General features: G+C 36.5%; 1 protein-coding gene across 2 annotated transcripts in view; it reads right to left on the bottom strand.

Moving 5' to 3' along the window:
- Positions 1-433: 433 nt before the first annotated feature.
- LOC117793867 (GAS2-like protein pickled eggs) overlaps positions 434-20,209 on the bottom strand; it is a 76,277-nt gene continuing 56,501 nt past the window's right edge. The window contains exons 5-11 of one of the 2 annotated variants that reach the window (XM_034634298.1): positions 15,037-15,233; positions 13,964-14,082; positions 13,606-13,892; positions 7,445-7,552; positions 7,139-7,347; positions 4,685-5,244; positions 434-3,991 (exon numbers count right to left, since the gene is read on the bottom strand). In XM_034634298.1, the coding sequence (XP_034490189.1) occupies positions 2,745-3,991; positions 4,685-5,244; positions 7,139-7,347; positions 7,445-7,552; positions 13,606-13,892; positions 13,964-14,082; positions 15,037-15,233 (2,727 nt within the window). In that variant the 3' untranslated portion in view covers positions 434-2,744. The remainder of the gene's footprint in view (positions 3,992-4,684; positions 5,245-7,138; positions 7,348-7,444; positions 7,553-13,605; positions 13,893-13,963; positions 14,083-15,036; positions 15,234-20,209) is intronic. The other variant, XM_034634297.1, reaches the window with a different exon arrangement.

Here is a 20,209-nt window from a genome sequence, read left to right as displayed (position 1 = left end):
CAGGTGCGTAAAAGACCAGTAACTCGTGGCAAACACTTTCAGCCAGCCACAAAGAGATGCCATAAATCGTTCATAATGACTCCATTGCTATAATTAAGCAAAAACTCTGCTGCTTTTCTAAAAATATATTAATAAAATTGTTGACAAATGTGTAGTTATAGCATATACTCGTATTTATTTGTATTAAATTCTTGTGATTAAAATCAATAATGTTGTCGTTTGCAATACATATTTATGTAATCTATTCCATTTTTAATAGTTAGTTTGCTTCAAATGATTTAATATTAATTAATTGTATTTTAAATACATTTTTATAAATGTTTTCCATTTTTATCAATATCCCAAAAAATAACAAGGAAATAAAAATGAGAAAAATACGTAGAGAGAAAAATTGGGAGAAAGTTTTGTATCTGCAGGATACTTTTTTTTTTTATGTATTCTTTTAATTATAGTTTATATAGCTATTGCTGTTCTTACATTTTGTATGTGCGTGTGTTGTAAACAATTAAATTGTAAATTTTTTTGCTGAAAGAATTTTTGATTTGATCTATGTATTGTATATATATGTCTGTATATGTTTTGTAATAACTGTGAATTAGCATAGTTAGGAGCCAGGATCCTCCATTTATATATATATAATATAGAGAATATGTGTGTTTAATTGTTTATTCATATAAATGTAATTTAATTATATGTGTTTGGTTTACACTCGACTCAAATCGCTTAACAAATATTGAACAGAACTCGTCAAGATTGAAGATTATGGCCGGTTCCAACAAATATTAAACAAAACATATACGATATACGATATATATATATCTTTTTAAAGGTACGACGTACTAAGTATTGTTTAAACTTTAATAATTATAAAAAAAAAACATTAAAAAAAATAAACAAATTATTCATACAAGTAAGTATATATCATTTGTATAGTTCTGCATCGGGCAGTTAAATTAAGCTAATGTTCTTCTCTCTTTCTTGTTGTCAAATGATAACTGTAAACTGATAACTGTATTCATATGTAGTATATAGTTAGGTTATGGGATTCGATATAGGTAGTATCGTATATAGTATCGTTTATATCAGTAAGTTTTTAAGATTCGAAAATTTGTGACTGTTGTCATTGAATGCTTCTCTCATTTTGTAGTGTAGGGGGAATTGGAATACATATGTATATCGAAACAGATATATATATAGGTATATAAATGGTATTGTAAGTGTGTGTTTGCCTTGACCTAAGTAAAGCACCAAATTCGTTTTTTTCTACGCTCTGATCGGAACCTTGTCGCCTAACTACTGCAAATACTATATAGTAGTTTACTTTATCATATTTTATAATATTTCATACGATATCATATCGTTAATTGTTTTTCTACTTTATCTTGTGTAAAATTGATTTCTCTTGTTAAAAGCTTTTTCCTTTGTCGCTTGCTTTGTGTATAAAAATAAATCTTCCTTTTCTAAGACTATGTCGGAAAATAGCAAGCACACACACATACATCCACACACACGCACACACACACACACACCCACACACGCACAACAGTCAGTCCTACGAAATCGTTCCTCCATTAAGTTCTTCTTCCTTGTCTATATACACTTCTTGCATGGGGATGTGCGTGCGTGTGTGTGAGATCTATGTCTGCATGTTTATACTAATCGTAAAACTTCTAGAAAATTATGCGCATTCCTTTATAGGGAGGGGATTTTGAGAGGTTCTACTAAGTTCTATCACGACACTTATGCATACATATATCTTAAAATGTTCTTCTCTCTTTAACTTCTTCTTCTTCGCTGCTTCTTAGTTCTATGAAAAAAAAAGGGTTTACAGCTGAAATTTGTAAAATTTTAGTTGAAAGTCTCAATTTGGATTGTAAATGTTTGGTTCACTAAGTGCAATGTGATCGAAGGACCTGAAGAACTGTTGCCACAATCGCCAAACGAGTGCCAATTAGCGAGAGAAATGGAACTGAGACAAGTGAATGATATGTTAGTTAATTGAAAGCAACGAACGCTAGCTAACAAGAAGCGAGTGGCGAGTAGAAATGCTAGGATGGCCAATTGAAAATAAGGAATGATAGCTCACCATCCACCAGCTGGCGAGTGACGAGTGGAGAAATGCAAAGAGAACGTGTTGAATTACTTATTGAAATGCAGATGGAATAACAAGTGCCACTTTGGAAGTGACGAGTAGCGAGTGGAAAAATGCAACGATTACTCGCTGAAATGATATGAGAAATAACGTCGTCCGATCATCATTGCTCACTATGGGACCTAATGAGGCAGTTCGAATTACATTTTATTGATTACGGCTTTTATACATACTCGTAGATATATAGATACTGATGTAGATATAGATTGTAGTTCTATAGTATATGTAAATATGCGCATATATACGTATGCTTGTCTGCATGAGGTCTATTGGAACGGTTCCATTCTCTTCTTCTGCTTTTGGTTCGGTTCGGATTCAACGCACACAACCACACTAACACACATACACAAACACACACACACACAGACGGACAATTCCAGCTTGGCCTTAAGATTAATTTAACAGCTATTCCCGTGTCAGTTGCCCCCTGCTCCTTCTGCTCGTCGGCATCCTCATCTCCTCTCCATTTGCAGCTTCGTTTTCAGAAAACACTCGGAAGAAGTTTGACATTGACCGTTGTTGACTTGGTTCGGAGCCTGGCCTTGGCCATGGTCATGGCAATCGGCTGGACGCTGGGCGTCCGCACGTGCCGTTAATAAAGCTCCGTATGATGACGCACTGGTGCCGGAATCTTGGACATGCCACGCTCCCGACGCGGCGAAATCACATTGGATGCACCTGCTCCAGCTGCCGAATGATTGCTCCCGCAGGAGGAGGCGGCAGAGCTGCGCTTGGAACGCGCCTTCGCTGGCGGGGAGCAGCTCTCGGAACGCTCCGGATTGCCATTGGTGTGCACCCACGCCGTGGTGAAGTCCTCATAGACGACGGGCGTCTTTTTGCCATTGCCAGGACCAGCAGCGGTACCTGCACCGGCGGAAACGGGACGCTGTTGTTGATTGCCAGCGGCATAGCGTGAGAGCAGTGTCTTCATCTTCTCCAGAATCTGGGCGTCGTTCTTGGCACTGCTGGCCGCCTCGAGCAGCTGCTGGGCCAGCGGTGACGAGGCATGATTCTTCACTGGGGATGTGGTCAATGAGCTAGTGCATCCTCGCACTCGTCTCCCATTGCTGTCGTAGAGGATCTGCGAGGATCGCGTCTTCACACTGCGATCAAAGGCCGATGGTGATGTGGATGTCGTTGCTGGCGGTGCAAATGTATCCGTGTTGATTGTGGGACGTTTCTTGGTCGGCACAGCGGTGGCTGCACTGCGTCCGCTCCATGTATTGGTCACATCCCGCACCAGAGGCAGCTGCGATGCCTTGCCACGTGACACTCCAGCTCCTGTAGCTCCTGGAACCGTTGGAGCTGTTGGACGACGCCCGGATCGGTAGACGGGCTGCTTGCGATTTAGTGGCAAGGATCCGGAACGTGTGCTCAGATCCTGGAGACTGCCGCCGGCGCCGCTGCAGGTGCTGTTATCAATGCTGCTCCTGCGACGACGTTGCGCCAGCGGAGATCTGGGAATCTTGCTGCCCGCTGGCGTCACAGTCTGCACCTGACCGGGCATCTTGTTCCCAGCCGGTTGAACACTTTCCGTAGTCACTGTTATCTCGTCATCCGTGATGAACACACCCGACTGCTCGAACTTGTTGTGATCCACGTAGGATGCCTGCTGGAGCAGCTTCGATTGCTTGGGCAGCGCCAGCACAGCAGGCAGAGATTGGGGTCCATCAATTTCACACACCGCATAAATCTCATCCTCCTGCTCCTGTTCATGTTCCTGCTCCTTTTCATGCTTCTTAAGCGAGTGATTTGACTTTTCCTGCTCCTGCTCCTGCTCCGGCTCCGGCTCATCCGTGGGCGAGATCTGCGAGTCGCTCGACGTTTGATCAAGACGCGCTGCAAAAATAGAACAGCGTCATTTAATAATGAGTTTCCATTAAAACGTCTTTAATTTTTTTTCTGCATTTTTAAGAACTCTGAATTTGTGACATTTGCATTACAAAAATAAGTAATATTTTCCTTAATTTTTACTTAGAATTTTTTGATTTTTTTTTCTGGATCACACGATATTTTAAAATAAAAATGACAAAAAAAATGAGGAAAATAATAACTTGGATTACATTTTATAAAAAAAATAAGACTGTAAGTATAGTTTTTAAATAATAATTTGAAATTTTCTGAAATCAAAAAGTAATAGTTAAAACTAACTAATTTCACTCTCTTCTGTGGTAAAAGTATAATATAATTGGGATTTTTTTTTATTTAAATTCACAACTCTCATTTGCGAATCTTGATTTTGAAAATTTTTTTCAATTGATTTTCATATCGTTGCTGCAACATTAAATTTAATTAATTTATTATTGTGGGGCGTTGACAACTAGTCACTATCCGCAAAAAAATCTTGTTTTTAATTTTTCTCTGTTTTTTTTTTTCCAAAATTAAAATGTTAATTGGTTGGGAATTCGCGCATTTTAAGGTTGGAAAATGGAAAACGGTTAAAGGGTATGTGAAGTTAAAAAAAAAGAAGTTATATTTTAGGATTTTTAGTAATAACCTCTATAACGTAGACCTCGTGGAAGGGAGACTTACCATTGCTTTCAGCATCTTCAATGGAGGCCTGACTGTGGAGAGACTCGCGTTTCTGGGCCGTCGATTGGATCACTCCGAGACTGCGATAACCTTCATCGCTAATTTCACTACCATTGTCGCTGATGTTCTCAAATTTGCTGCTCTGCTCTGGCTGTGCTCCAGTTCCAGTTCCAGCTCCAGCACCAGCTGTTTCCTCTGCATTCGGCAACGATTTGGATTCCATTGAATTTTGCTTTTTTCGCATGTCGCTGATCAAGCGACGCTGAGTGGGCGACATGCTGCGTCTGGTTAGATGTGGTGAACCGGGTAATGGTTCCATGTTCGAACTGTTCCCATTGTTCGTCTGATTGAGAAACTTGCGCTGCGGTGTCGGACTGCGACTGCGATGTTTGCCAGCAATGCCGGCAATTGCACTCGGCGACAAGCTGGCATTGACTGTTCCCACACCAAGTGTTCCCACAGTGCCAGCTGTAGGTGATGCGGAACCAGTGGCAGTTCCAGATCCAGTTCCAGCTGCCATTCCAACCGTTGGCATTACGCGACGAGGTGCATGCGGTGAGCTGCAAAGAGAATGAAGAAAATAAAAATATGAATAGAAAATAATATCATAATAAAGATTAATAGAGTATGGAGAAAACCTAACCTAGAATCACGTGCAGTGCAGCCCTGGTACAGCGGAATTTACTAAGCATACAAAGCATAGAGATTGAAGATTCAATTCGTTTGTGGGGTTTGAAGAATCTTGCTTTCCAATTGGGTTTCTCCTCAATCTGTTCTATTTATGTATAGTATCTCCATTCCATTTCTATTTTTAGTAGTGCCACCCTGTTCTCCAATCGACTTTTAATACAAACAATACAATTATCAAACGATCTTTTAAAGTCGATTATAAACCCATTTGTTATCACATTTCTATTGTCTACTTGCTATCAACGAATTGAAGAACCTTTTTGTTTATAACCAGTGATTATTGTGGTCATTTCACTTGACTGATAAAATGTGACTATAGTTTTTAAGTATTTCCGCTATGAGTATCTTAAGTTATTGCGCTGTTGGAATTGCTAAAAATAGTTATGAAAGAATCAAATTAGGTTTATTGGGTCAGTTTATCGGAATAATTTTTATATCCTCGATCTTTTTGCTTTTGGTTTCAAATATTTGAATACTGTTAAGTTTAAATTTGTTTAAGTTTTTTAAGTTGGCTGTGCTTCAACAACTATTCAAAAACTGGGACTGACTGAAATTAGAAACTAGAAAAATTAATTCTATGACTTCACTTTGGGGAAGCTATGGAATGAAATATAAGAAAATTATAAAATGTAATATGAGGTATGCAATGGGACAGATGATTTAATATGTGAATGCAATGGAAATGGAATGGAATAAATAACGAGCAATGGAGCAAACGGAAGGAATTATGCTCTGAAACGAAATGAGAGGATTTGTGTATGGTCTGAAACGAGCAGAATGGAATACAATTCATTGCTGTTATTTGTTGCGAGGTAATGAGGAGAAAATGTAGAGAAATCAAATTAAAGTGAAATAACGACTTGGATGCAATGGAATGTGTGGAATGAAACAGAATAAATGCTATGGAGTATGTGGAATGGAACAGTCTAAAAAATTATAATGAATTGCAGTTCAATCAATGAATGAGAGATAATACGATTGATATAAATGTAATGGTATGAGAGAAATCAAACGGCATTAAATTTAAAAAAAATTCAACAATGCTATCGAGTTGAGCCTATAGGCAATAAGCTTCCCTGCGATTAGGTTCTTAGATACCCAAACACGTATTTCCACTCAGGTACATGTATACTATACGTAACGTCCGAATTATCTTCTTCTTTCTTGGGTTTTATGCTATATAAAATTGTTTCTTATATAACATCCGAGTTTATTATTCGATCGAAATGAAATTTTCGAACCAGATGCCAATATTCCTGGAGGTTTCCAAAATTTGCAGTAAATTAAAATTATTAAAATCTTACGCTTTCAGAGATATAGTATGTTTATTTACGCAGATATGAATTGGAATTAAATAAGGAATCTGATCTTCAACTACAATAGTGCATGTGATTGCTTCGCTGAATGAGTGCAGTCTATGAATAAGTGAATGCATTTAAACTACGCCTCATCTCAACCTACTCCCTCTTTTCTGCTCCTATTTCTGCTGCATAATGGAGCCACTAATGGAGCACTCAACTGGCATGATTCTCTTGTCTTTGTTGCCATCTGTTTAAGTCAATGTCTCGCAGACCATCATCATTATCCGGCTTTATGCATGCAATTAGTGCGGCGATAACAACTTAATGCATGCTTCCCCATCCCTAGCTTCGATTTTTTCCCATTTCAAGTAGCGCAAATGGAGCTAAGACTTGTCACCTTTTGAGTCCCAGACTTTTCCAATTATTTATTTTATGTTTTTTTTTTGTATAGATTTTGACTCACCGTTCGTATATCACCTGCGCATTGTGCAGCTCGATGCCTCCATTGCCGGATTGGGAGTTGCTGCTGCTGTTACCGTTCCTGGGCATCAGGCGTGCAGTTATGGAGACGCGATGCTGGGCACGACAACGGCAAGGATCATGTTTATCCAGATAATGCGAGAGCGTATCCCAACCACCGCCCACACGTACCATCACATGGGATCTTAGAATCTACCAAATAAAAATATAAAAATTTAGTTATTATTACAATCCCACATGGAAATCAATGAGGAATCCATTGGGCATATTTTTTTTGGATTTAACTTACGCGCACAAAGATGAGGACTTTGGTGTCGCCTATTCGATATTTGCCCTCGGAGACGCGTACCATAGGAAACTGTGAGGGGCATGTGCATTTCTCCACCAAATCTCTGACCTGCAATCCCAAAAAAAAAAAAATAGTAAATAACAGAAATATGTCAGTGTCTCTCTCTTTATTTTTCTATATATGTTTCTCTCTGTCTCTCTTTATGTGTGTGTGTTTGGGGCAATGCAACCCGAGACCTGACCCCATAGGGCATTGCATAAGATCAAGAGCCACAGGCGATCAACTAACAAATCCCATCGACCAGAAGACTATCGACTGGACTCTTTGCTGGAGATGGACAAAAACAACACGAGATGAACTCCAAATGAAGATGAGATGTATAAAAGAAAAATATTAGATAAAAAACAGATAAATTGGAATTGAATATAAAATAAATATTTTAGATGCACTAAATATAAAACTAGATAAGCTCTAAATGAAAATAATATGAACACTAAATGATTAGACGACCAATTTGTGTTGAAAATTGGAAATTAATTTGAGACAAACTGAATAAACTTAAGATGAACGCGAAATGAATATTAAGTGAGAACGAGATGAAAAGGACAATAAAAAAATGGATATAAGCTAAACTGAAGATGCATTTGAAGTAAAGTTAAATGAACTAAAAAAAAAATGAAAAACTAAAATAAACTGAATATGCCTTAGAGATGAACTGAAAATTACCATAAGATAAAGTCCAAATGAAGATGAAATGAATAAGATATAATATAAAGCATAAAATAGATAGATAAATACAATAGCAAGAAAGCAGAAACAAATAAATAGATAATAATATGAAAGGATATAAACAAGAAATATACCCAAAAAATGACACAACACAGAATAAATTAAAACGACGACGGCAGGAAGATAATAGGAAAATGAATTTTATAGAAGATGAACAAAAAATGAATGAGAGATGAAAACAAGATATTCGTACAAAATAAACATAAGTTGAGCAAAAAAATTTCGATAAACTGGTAATAAACATGAAATAATATCGATATTATGAAAGATGATTACAAGACGAAGAATAGATAAATGCAAAATAAAGATGAGATGAGAAGATCGATTAGAACATGGAAAGAACGTGATATATAATTATGAATGCACTTGAAATGAATTCGAGGCAGACAAGAAATGAACGAAAAATGAGCTCACAGACAAAGAGACAACAGGAAAACGAACATAAAATGAACTGAGCTTGAAGTGAACATGAATTGAGAATGAATACACTTCACTGAAAATAGATCAACTTCTAAAATCAAGAACATTCATCTTAAATATTTTAAAATAATCTTATTTTAAGACCAAGTTACTAAAACTAAGATTAATAATCTAAAAAATCTTAAAATCTTAATATAAGAATAAAAATCTTAAATTTTTAGAAAGTAGTTAGTAATAAATTAAATTAACATTTATAAAATTACTAAGACAGAATAATATGTAAAAAATTAAAAAAAAAAATTCTAAATCTTTGATTTTAATTTTAAAAACATTTTTTCTTAAAATAAGAGCTTGGTCTTATTTAAAATGTACTTAACACCCAGATGTGTTCTCATAATTTAAGAATTTTATGTTCTCGACGCATTTTTTTGATTAAAAAGCTTAGTTCTGAGACCAAAATCTTGATTTTAGAGAATTTTTTTTGATCAGTGTTGAATTGAATGCGAGACAGACATAAAATGAATCCAATCTTAAAGATGGGAAGACGAGCTGTGTTAAATTTTTTTAATTATTAATTTTATTAAGCATTAATAGATTCTATAATTGTTCAACTGAGTTGTCAGTTTGCGTTTTGTTTGTGTCACGCGCTCATCTCTAGGTTTAAAGTGCTGCCTGGATCAAGTTTAGCTTTACCACTGCATAAATTCACGCGCTGCCATTGTCCGAGCAAATGATCAAACAAATGAGCGGAACAGCAAAACGACTTGGCTTCCAGTCCGCAGTTGCAGAGACTCAGAGACTGGGACGGAGACAGACACTGAGACAGAGACTAAGACTGAGATCCGACTACCGAGCCAGACGGACGACAGTCAGACCCTGAGACAGAGACAGAGACAGAGACATAGTAGAGCGACGAGTGAAGAGTCAACCCAATGCCCAGGGCAGCTGACTCGTCTCGTTGCGAGATTCGTGTCTATAGGGATCGTTTTGGCCAAGTTGGCTACTGTGCCGACATCGCTTTGACGGGTCTTCGACTAGACTAACAAAGCTCAGTTTTGGCCTGGCCAACAACAACGAGCCACCACACGAACAACGAGACAAAACCAAACAGACAAAACGCATTTGCACCTTTGAACTTCGTTAGCTGCAAATACCCTGTAGCAAAGCGGTTGCAAGTGGGGTTATTTCACTCTTAGCAAGACTATGTAACAACAGACTTGAACTTGTTGAAAATACGCGAAAACTAAAAAGAAATAGCTTGCACAGCTGACAACAGATAGAAAGATACCCTGTATACCCTGTAATATAAATAAAATATCATTAACGGCTATCCAAAGTGCATATATTTTAACTTAAGATTCTCCCAAGCATATAAGATTATTGCACAGCTGACTACAGGTTAATTGCTTGCATTTGAATGATGAAGAGATACCCTGTGATATATAAGAAAATTATTCCTTACATGGTAGCTAAGCTGCTTCTATTTCTAGTTTTTCTTCTTCAGAGCTCTAGTTTTTGGGCAGTTTACAGGGTATCTGTTAGTGAAGCAACCCTGCGATTTCAAACAGATCGCAGAGTTGTTAGTTGCAACAAGGAAAGACAACAGGAGGGCCCAGGAGCAATTGGGAACTGCGACACAGCTGTATGAGTATCACGGATAGGCGGAATGGGGCAGGGGGCAGGCATAGGGGAGGGGTGGTGGGGAGGGTAGGGGATAGGCGTTGCTGCCTTTTGTGTGGTAGGTAAGTCGACATCACAATAAATCTAGCATTTGGCGATAAGCCGCAAAAAGAGATCTGCAATCGACAACGGCAACAAAAAGCACAAGAACAACAACAATATCGCCAGCAGCAGCCATAACAACAACAACAACAACAACAACAACAACAGCAATGTTGGCAAGACTGTGACGCATGCGAGATTAGCTGGCGCTGGCAATGGCGCTGTGATCCTGGCCAGGCCATAAATCGCATGCAACAACAACGGCATAGATAGCAACGACAACGACAACAACAGCAACAACAACAACAACTACAACAACAGCAACAATGTTGACGACGCGGACGTGCCAAACGGCAGCGACAAATGATTCGTGGCTGGTTTTGGCTCAGTTGCCGTTGTTGTTGTTGGTTGCCGTTGTTGTTGTCGGTTGCCGTTGTTGTCGGTTGCCGTTGTTGCCAGTTGCCCCTCGTGGTTGCAACGTGGTGGCACATCATTTGATTTTCGACAAGTTGTTGAGGCTATTTGCTGATTTGGCAGCAGCAACTGTTGCTGCCGTTGCTGCCGTTGCTTCTGCTGTTGCTGCTGTTGCTGCTGTTGCTGCCGTTGCAAACAAATTGATTGGCCGACTGAGTGATCGTCTTAGCCAGAGTCAGAGCCAAAGTCAGAGCCAGGTTAAGCTTGCCCATTGAGTCGATCCATTGAGCATGTCCGCCCGCTGGGCCACTTTGTTATCATACCCTATCGCAGTGAGTATAATAATTATGTCACAAAATATGTAAAGCATTAAAACTTTAGTGTTAGCCACTTTGTTGTTCCTTCAGATAATTCAATAAAGCCCACAGATTGTGCATGTGGTATTATCTTTTATGTCCCTATCAACTTTAATTTGAATCGCTTCACTATATATATATAGCTGCCATAGGAACGATCGGTATAAAATCAATCTTTAGTATGGAAAATATTTTTGTTTTTTTGAGATCATTTAAAGAATCTCGAAAATTATAAACTTGATGTAGTCTTAAACATCCCAAAAAAATGTGGTAAACATTGGACAACTATATCATATAGCTGCCAAAGGAACCAGCAGTTAAAAATCCATCTTTAGTATGGAAAACTTATTTGTTGCTGAGAATATGCCAACAAAACTCACAGATTTTGGAATGTTGTCTTGAACATTCTGATAAAATTTGCTTAAAATCAAGTGACTATATCATATAGCATATGAACGATCGCTCGAATATCTATTTTCGTTTTTTGAGATACCTCAACGAATCTCGAAAATTGTAAATTTATTGTTCTCTTAGACGTCCCAAAACAAACTTGGCTGAGGATCAGTTGAAAACGGATTACAAGGGTATCGAATCTTCGTTGTGTCGAAGAAAAACTCTCTTTGTTGCTGTTGTTGTGGCTGTTGTTGCTGCTGCTGCTGCTGCTGACAATGTTTGTGGCAGCATGTGGCGCTGTTGTGGCAGACAGGCATAGTCCATGTTGTGTCCAATAAATGCACAACGATTTATCCATCCATCCATCCAGCAGCTGTCGATTGTGGGCAGAGGGGAGGGGCAAGTGGGGCAAGAGCAAGCATTGTTGCTGTCGTCGTCGTCGTCGTCGTCGTCGTTGTCGTCGTCAATGATGTCAATGTTGCTGGCGGCGTGAGGAAATGTTTGCATGGCTTTTCATTAGTTTTCCGTTTGCCGATTTGCTCCTCAATCCTTGGGCGCTGCCGTTGTATGTTGTATGTTGTGTGTTATCTGTTGCATGTTGTTGTTGTTGCAAGCTGTTGCAGCCGCATGTTGCTGTCGTCGTTGTTGTCATCGCGCAATCGCTGCTCGCAGTCGCACTTTGCAATTACATTGCCAATTGCGATTTGTTGTAATTGTTGCTGGCACATCGGTGGCGCCACCGGGCGAATACTGCCAACGTGCAACACGGCAACAGTGCAACACGCCTCAAAACATCTTGTCAAATTAATTTACAACATGATGAGACAACAAATGTGACATAAGCAATCGCATTATTGATTTCAATTGAAATGTAACTGCAACTACTTAACAGCAATATATCAATAGATCAATCAATATAAGTAATACAAGTTTAGATCAATCGGTTGTTCAATAAATGACTATATCAAATTTAAAATTTATCATTATAACATCAGATCAATATACCCAAAACATAAATAAATCAATTTTATCAATAACCCAATATTCTTATTATCTGTTTATCAGTGCAAAAATTTGGTATATCACTTGATAAATTTATCATTAGACCAATAGATCTTTGTTACATATAGTAATGCATAGGTTGATAAGCAAAGTCAACTGTCCATTTTTCATTAAGAAAATAGATTAAGATCACGACAGAAAAATCAATTTAATCAATGAATCCTTTTATAAAATTATAAAGAGATCAGTTTCTAGTATATTTCGAGAGGATTTCTTAGCATTTAAAATACAATTCCTGCTAAAAAAAAGTTTAGTGCGGTAGAATAAGTTTAGAAAGATATTAAGGTATTTAAATATCAAATACGGAATTTGTAATAATGATGATAGCATATATAATAAAAAAGAGAAATAAAGGAAAGAAGCTATTATTTAAATATGTTTAAACTTGGACTGAGAACCTTCTTCAGACAAAATTATAATTGTTGCAAATACGAGTAATATAACAAATTTAGGGTTGTTTCCATAATTTTATTAACTTCAAAATCATTTAAATATAAATAGAGTCGAAAGACCTTTGTTCAATCAGAACGATCAATCGTCCAAAACAGACGACGGATGCGACAGATCACGGATTACGGATCACGATTTGGTTGCGACATCAACGTTCAACGTTCAACGATCAACGATCAACGATCACCGATTTTGGTTTGGGTAATACACATATATCCGATATCCGTTTTTGGCCAAAGTTTTCACCCCACGAATTGTTGAAACAATTATCCATTGCATTTGTTTGACTAGTCGCATTGTTGTTGGTTGCTTTTGATTTGTTTTGACCAAGTTTGAAACTGGAAACTTAGCCATGGCTAAACATGGACATGAGAAAAGTCGCTACGAACAATAAGAAAAAAAAAGTCGTGAGGTTTGCCTGCAAAAAATAATAAAAAAAAAACAAAAGAGAAAACACCACAGACACACACAAATTAAGAGAGAGAAAGATATATGTAGGCTAGTAATCGATAGTTCAGTAAATCGATAACTTAAAAAAATATATGCTCAACTTACCATCTCATCGAGACTCTTGAGATCATTGGTAACGATCTGTGGTTGAGGTCCATACATCAGCATCGGATCCTTGTCGTTTTCATCCTCATTCTCGGTATCGCTGTCGTAAAGATCTGTTTCAACGGCAACGCATTCAGAACCGGCTGGTGGCGCCTCCGTTTGGGTGCCACTTTCCGCACAGCCGTTGCTCGTCTGTGTGCCACAACCGACGCCGTTGGCTTTGTTATCGGCCGCAATTTCACGATCGATTTGTCGTTCCATTTGCACCAACATTGGGGCCAGCATGCCTGTTATCGATCATTACAAACATTAAAATATATCGATCAATTGTAACAATAGAACGTTGTTCAACACTTACCGAACTTGGCCCCTCGTCTGGCCACCTCAAGGAGACAGAGAATCACATGCTTCTCATTCTTTCGCATTATCAGATCGTCCGTTTCGAACAATAGGCACTCGATGATTTTAAGGCTCTTTCTGTAAATGATAAATGGTTAGAATGGGAAGGCAATCAACAATACTTATCAATTTTTATTCTAAGAATGTGAAACATAAAATTATAGATAATTCGATTTTCGCACAAGCGATTTTTAACTAATTTAACTCGATTATTTTTTTGGACGAGTTAAGTAAATTGAGTTTTATCGAAAAATCGACAGCTCAGCTCTAATTTGAATCTGCATAAAAATTTAAAAAAATCAATTATCGCGCAAGCGATTATCGAGTACTTCAACTCGATGATTTTTTGGACGATCTATCGAGTTGATTAAATCGATTTCCATGAAAAGCCGACAACTCACTGGGGCTTGTTCATCGTGGTTTATTTGCAGAGTTAAGTTTAGTCGTTCAATTTTTGATGAGCGTCCGTAATAAATAGACTACAAAACTGTCAAAGTTTGAATCAGGTATGAAAACGATGCAAGAAAAATAAGATTTTTTAAAAAAGGAAGTGTATTTTGTGATTACATTTACGTTTTCAAATTAAAAAAATTTTGTTTTTTAATAAACTCGATATTTGCAACTCGATCTACTATTTTTCGATATATCTACAATTCTATGCTTATTTTTGACGATTTTCTATTTCGATATAAAACTCGATAAAAAGTTTGGATTTACATCACTAGTATTTAGCATCCTTTTTTGATTTTTCATTGGTTATTTTGAATTAATATTGTCTATTTTATTTTTGATATTTAGTTGACAATTGAATGATCTTTCGCAAATAAGCGCAATTTGCCTGATCATCAATCAAACATGAATCGAAACAGCTTAAATGTTAGTTAACAAATTCATTCTCATTTGAATTCTTTGATCTGTTTTTGATCTTTCACTATAGCAAAGATCAAAGATCAATTGTAACTTTTTGAAATGCTAGTCTTTTTGTTTTTATTGAATTGATGATCTTAAGGATGGTTTTTAAGGATAACTCACCTGCACCAGGTTATGAAGTTGGACACATTGTCGCGGGAGAAGAAGGTGCCGCTCTTGGCCGCCGGCAGATAATGGACATTGCCCAGGGCGAGTATCGGTCCCGCCAATCCGGAAGTCATCGAGCGTGTCATTGATTTGTTGCGCGCCTGTCGCCGGGCCAAATATCCCTCAGCCGCTTGCCGCACATAATTTGCGTGCTGAAAAAACAAACAAAAAACAAGAAAGCAAGAAACAAATTAAAGAGCGCAACAACAATAAATTAGACACAAAAGTAACAACAACAACAATTGCTTAGACGCAATGCAATGCGTTGCAAGTGAAAGGTAAAATGAAAATACAAATATTTTTGGCTTATTTAAAAGCGCGACAAAAATCTAGAAAAAGTTTATTTTTAAGCGTCTCAAGAATTTAGCGCGGCATTTTTAGGCTGACGGCGACGCGGATACCGCCAATGGGGCACCCAACCCCTTCCCTCCCTACATCCCCTTTCTTCTTTCGACCCCTCCGTAAAGTCAAAGCCCCTCTCTCAGACGGGAACAGTTGAACTAATTTGGATTCCGTTGCAAAGCAGGACAGGAATTGTGCTAGAGAGGCGCGAAGAGAGAGAGGAGGTTTGAAAGTGTGGTAGGGAGGGGTGCGGTTAGCGAGGGGATCATCATGGCGCCGCAATGTTATGCATAATTAATTAATATGCAGTCACAAAAATCACAATCACACTCACACTCACACTCACGAGAAGACACTCGTCACTCATCAGTCATCATTTTGAGCATTCGAAATGTTTTGTGAATGAAAGAATCGGTTTGAAGAATGTATGAATTGGGGATTTGACACAGATACTCTCAGTGGAATGCGTGCAATTGCATTTCAGGTATTTCTCTAGAAGAGTTCAAAACAAACAAAAATCTAACAGCAACAATTAACTTTAATCGATTGCGAATTAAGCTTATAAAATCTATAGAACTAAATCTTTGTTCATTTTTTTAATGTATACTTCAAAAAGGTCAAATTCTTTTATATTTTCATCATTTAAATGATAAAGGAAAGCTTAGTCTGATAAAAAAAAGAATAAAGTTGGAAATTAAAAAATAGTTTTAAAACAATTTCAAGAACAGTACATAAATGCAAATATCTTATTTTTGGAACTCTTTTTTTTTATCAAAGAACAAATTTAATATAATCTTACAAGCTATATGTTAGATAGAAGAAAGCATCTATATACATTGCCTTTAATATATTGAAGGACTTTTCTTATTTTACTTTGATTTTACTTTGATAAATCATATTCTTTTTTATTGCAGATTTTACATTCTACTTTTTCTATGTGATCAATCAGTTAGAAAGGAAGAATCAATTTTCATTTATCGAAGAATTTTGCAGTCTGTTGCTTAATTTATATTATAAAGTTTATAATACAATCCTCCACATTCAGACATGTGCAGAAAAAAATTCAATAATATTAAAAAAATTTACTAAACAACCTGAAGCTTCCTTTATCCGTTCTTAAACGTTCCCGTTGTTTTTCACATACCATCTTTGTAGAACTGCAGATTCTTAAAGACACTCTGCTTATTTTATTATTTTTGTTTTTTTAGCATATTAAAATTTTTGTTGATGATCCTTATTTAATTAGATAGTTGTCCAAATTATCAAAATTTACTTTCAAGTTTTATCGATTTTCTATTGATAAAAAGAAATTTATCAATTCGTCATGTCGCATCTCTTCTCTTGTATATTAGATAAAGCAAGTTGTGTTATTCTTTATTCTTTCGTCTGTTCCTCAGTTCATTTATGCATCGACTTTTGTTATTTCTTCAGTGTCGTGTCTCATTCGTTGCATCCTGTTGCAAGTGTTGACACTTGTTGCCTCCATTTAACGCCCTCGGCATTTTGAATGTCTGAACTGAGCTGAGCTTATGTCATCATTGAAAATGAAGTCGCATCTTTCGTTTCTTAATGTAATCCCAAATTCAATTTCAATTCCAATTCGATTCGTTGCACGACGAGTGCCAGCAACAACAACAACAACAACTGCAACAATCGACGTGTCATGCATTTCCATTTCCAATACCATTTACATCATTCGATATTCATTTATGCACATTTTTGTAATAATTTAATATTTAAACAATTTCAATATTTCCCTCTTTCTGCCTCTCTTTCTCTCAGTTATTATTATCTCTGTGTGTGTGTGTGTTTTTTTTTTATGGATATCTTTACAAACTGCATTCAAAGTGCTTTATTTGGTGTTTATTGTTTAACCGTTTTTTACCCTAACTCTGAAAAAGGGCATCATCAAGTGCCGACACTGACAATTGACGTCTGACAATTAAATATGTATATTAAGTGGGCGTGGCAAGTGTCCATTTTAAGCAGCAGGATAAGCAACAGTCAATAATGAAATGGATCTGAGAAATTTAACTTGCTTTAACTTGGTTAGAGTATCTTTTCATCGTTGTGTCTCCATCTCCATCTCCATTCGCATATTCATCTCTGACTTTGTCTTCTGCTTTAACTCTCATCATTGAACGCCCACGTTGCAGTTTTACCAGAGGCGTTAAATAGCTCGGAATCTGAAACTGAAACTTAAGCCGAATCTTTGTATACACTGCCAACATTTCGGTATTTGGCCTTCTCAAATCCATTTGTCATGTTATCCCATTTATTGACTACAACTTATTATTGACTTTTCATCATTTTTTTTGATATTAGAGCATCAACAAGTTTGTTTAACATCCACTATATTTCAAACTAAACGGCAGATTTCGATTTTCACTTTGGAAAGCGACGAAACTAAAGCAACGCCCATGAAAATGTTTATTATGACATCACAAATGCACGATAAATTATTTTAAACATTTCAATGTGTTAACATTGAGCACGCGCGACTTTTATTATTCAAACAGTGTTGGGAAACGTCTAAAGTGTTTTAAGAGTAACGTATTCTTTTCTGCATAACAAATCAATCTGGAAAATACTTGCTTGCTGCAATTAATTTTTAATTTAATTATTGAATTTATTTGTGACATTTTGGCAACATTTTACATTGATTTTATATACATTTTTTGAAAATGTGTTATAATTTCCACTCCTTATATGCAAAAAAAAACATTTTTTTTTTAATTTGTGTAATTTTAATAAAAAATAACAATAGAACTTTTGTATGTAATTTTTTATAATTTTCGAATAGCATGCAGTTTTATTTTGCAAATTTATCATCTAACATTTGATTTAAAATGTTTGAACTTTTCCCAACTTAACCAATACGTAATAAAATCTTAACTGAAATTTAAAACTGATAAAAAATTTTGAAACATAAGAAGTAAATTCTTCTTTTATATAGTAAGTACTTTTTTAAATAATTAATTATACTAATTTTTAATACTAATCTTTCTTTTACAGTAAGTATTCTCCAAGTATTTTAAGCAACTTTGAAAAAGTTCTCTACATTTTCATAAGATGCTTCTGAATCTGAGCTCTTAACCGATATTTTCTATAACATTTTACTATAACTCTTATTAGTTAATTTGGATGACAATTGAGTTGTAAACTGCAAACTGACTTTCTGTTTTTGTGTTTTTTTTTATATTGTTGTTTGCTTAGGCAACAATTGCCACAGGGGTCAAAGGCCTCGTGTGGCAGCGTCAAGTGTCGATTTGTCGAAGCAATTAACGTGACTTTGGGAGTTCTTCCCACTCCCCCTCTCTGACTGGACGGAAAGTGGGACAGACGGACAGACAGACGACATCATAACGTTGGTCGAATGCTGCCACAAACTGATTGCCATGCAACTGTGCCACACTTTAGTGTGTGTGTGTGTGTGTTGCGACTCGAGTACGTGACAGGTAGAAAAGAGAGCGAAAGCTGTTAAGGAAGCGCCTCGTGTTGCAACGTGCGGGGGCGTGTCAAGGGGATGGAGGTTGGGGGTTGGGTTAATATAGGTTGCGACTTGTGTTATGCATAATGTGGCACGAGGCGGGGCAGGGGGGCATGGGCCATGGGGCATCATTGTCGTTGTTGCTGTTGCCGTTGCTGTCACGTAATTAGCTTAGATTTTAGCTTTCTGCCTGGCCAAAATGTGTGTCAATATGACGTTAATAACATTAGGTAAAAGGCAATTGCAAAAAAAAGCAACCAACAACGTGTCTGTCGCATTATGCACACACACACACACACACACACACACGCACACATAGATATTGATATAGATATAGATATATGCATGTAGGTGTATATATAGAGCATATAGCGTAATACCCGTAACTGCTTTTTGCTTCCGCAAACGCGTCCACTGGGAAAAAATACGACGCCAAATTAAATCAAACAAAATTTAAGTGCAACAACAGCAACAACAAAAGAAATGACATTGCAAAAACTGAAAATCAACAAAATGAAATTACAAAAACAACAACAAATAACGGGGAGCATAATGTTTATTGTACAATTGCCGGATTTCAGCGCCAATCGCGCAATTACAAATGTATTCGCATTGCATATACCCTGTAAGCCACGCACATCTCGGCTATGCATGACTTTCGCCACAACTATAAGTCAAGTCAGTTGGCGTAAATAAACAAATCATCTGTAGACTGAATTAGACTGCATAATTATTATAAATAATGAAAAAAACTAAATACAATATCATACTAAATTAATGAATAAATTTTATAATAAATAAAAAAAATTAATTTTAAATAACCCAAACTAGTTATAGCTGTATTTTCGGATGCAAACAAAACACACATAATTATATTGAAAAGTATAATTGAATAAACAATAGTGTTGGTAAACTATTGACATGTAAGTATGGCTGATAATAATTAACACTTAACAGTAGTATAATTTATATAGTATAAATATTATAATTAACGCAAAGCCCATAAACTTAAAAATGCATCAAACTGTAGCATAATTATTTAGTTCGCCTCAGCCATCGATAGCTAATTAATAGTGTTGGTAAATGGTTTTGATGGATTTTTTTCCCAATGCAATATTTAAAAATCTTAGTTTGTTTTTAATTTGGTTTATATTTAATATAATATTATTTTGGGTGTTAATTTAATACCCATATTAGTAATATTGTTTTTAATTTCAGATAATATTTTGCCGACAGCTTTTGTTTGACGTTAAATAAGTAAATAAAACTTAATTTTAAATTAATTATATTTTTTAA

The sequence above is a fragment of the Drosophila innubila genome, chromosome X, assembly GCF_004354385.1.
Source record: "Drosophila innubila isolate TH190305 chromosome X, UK_Dinn_1.0, whole genome shotgun sequence".
NCBI classification, from domain to species: Eukaryota; Metazoa; Arthropoda; class Insecta; order Diptera; family Drosophilidae; genus Drosophila; species Drosophila innubila.
Note: the sequence above shows the minus strand (reverse complement) of the source record. Positions and strands in the feature narration are given on the sequence as shown.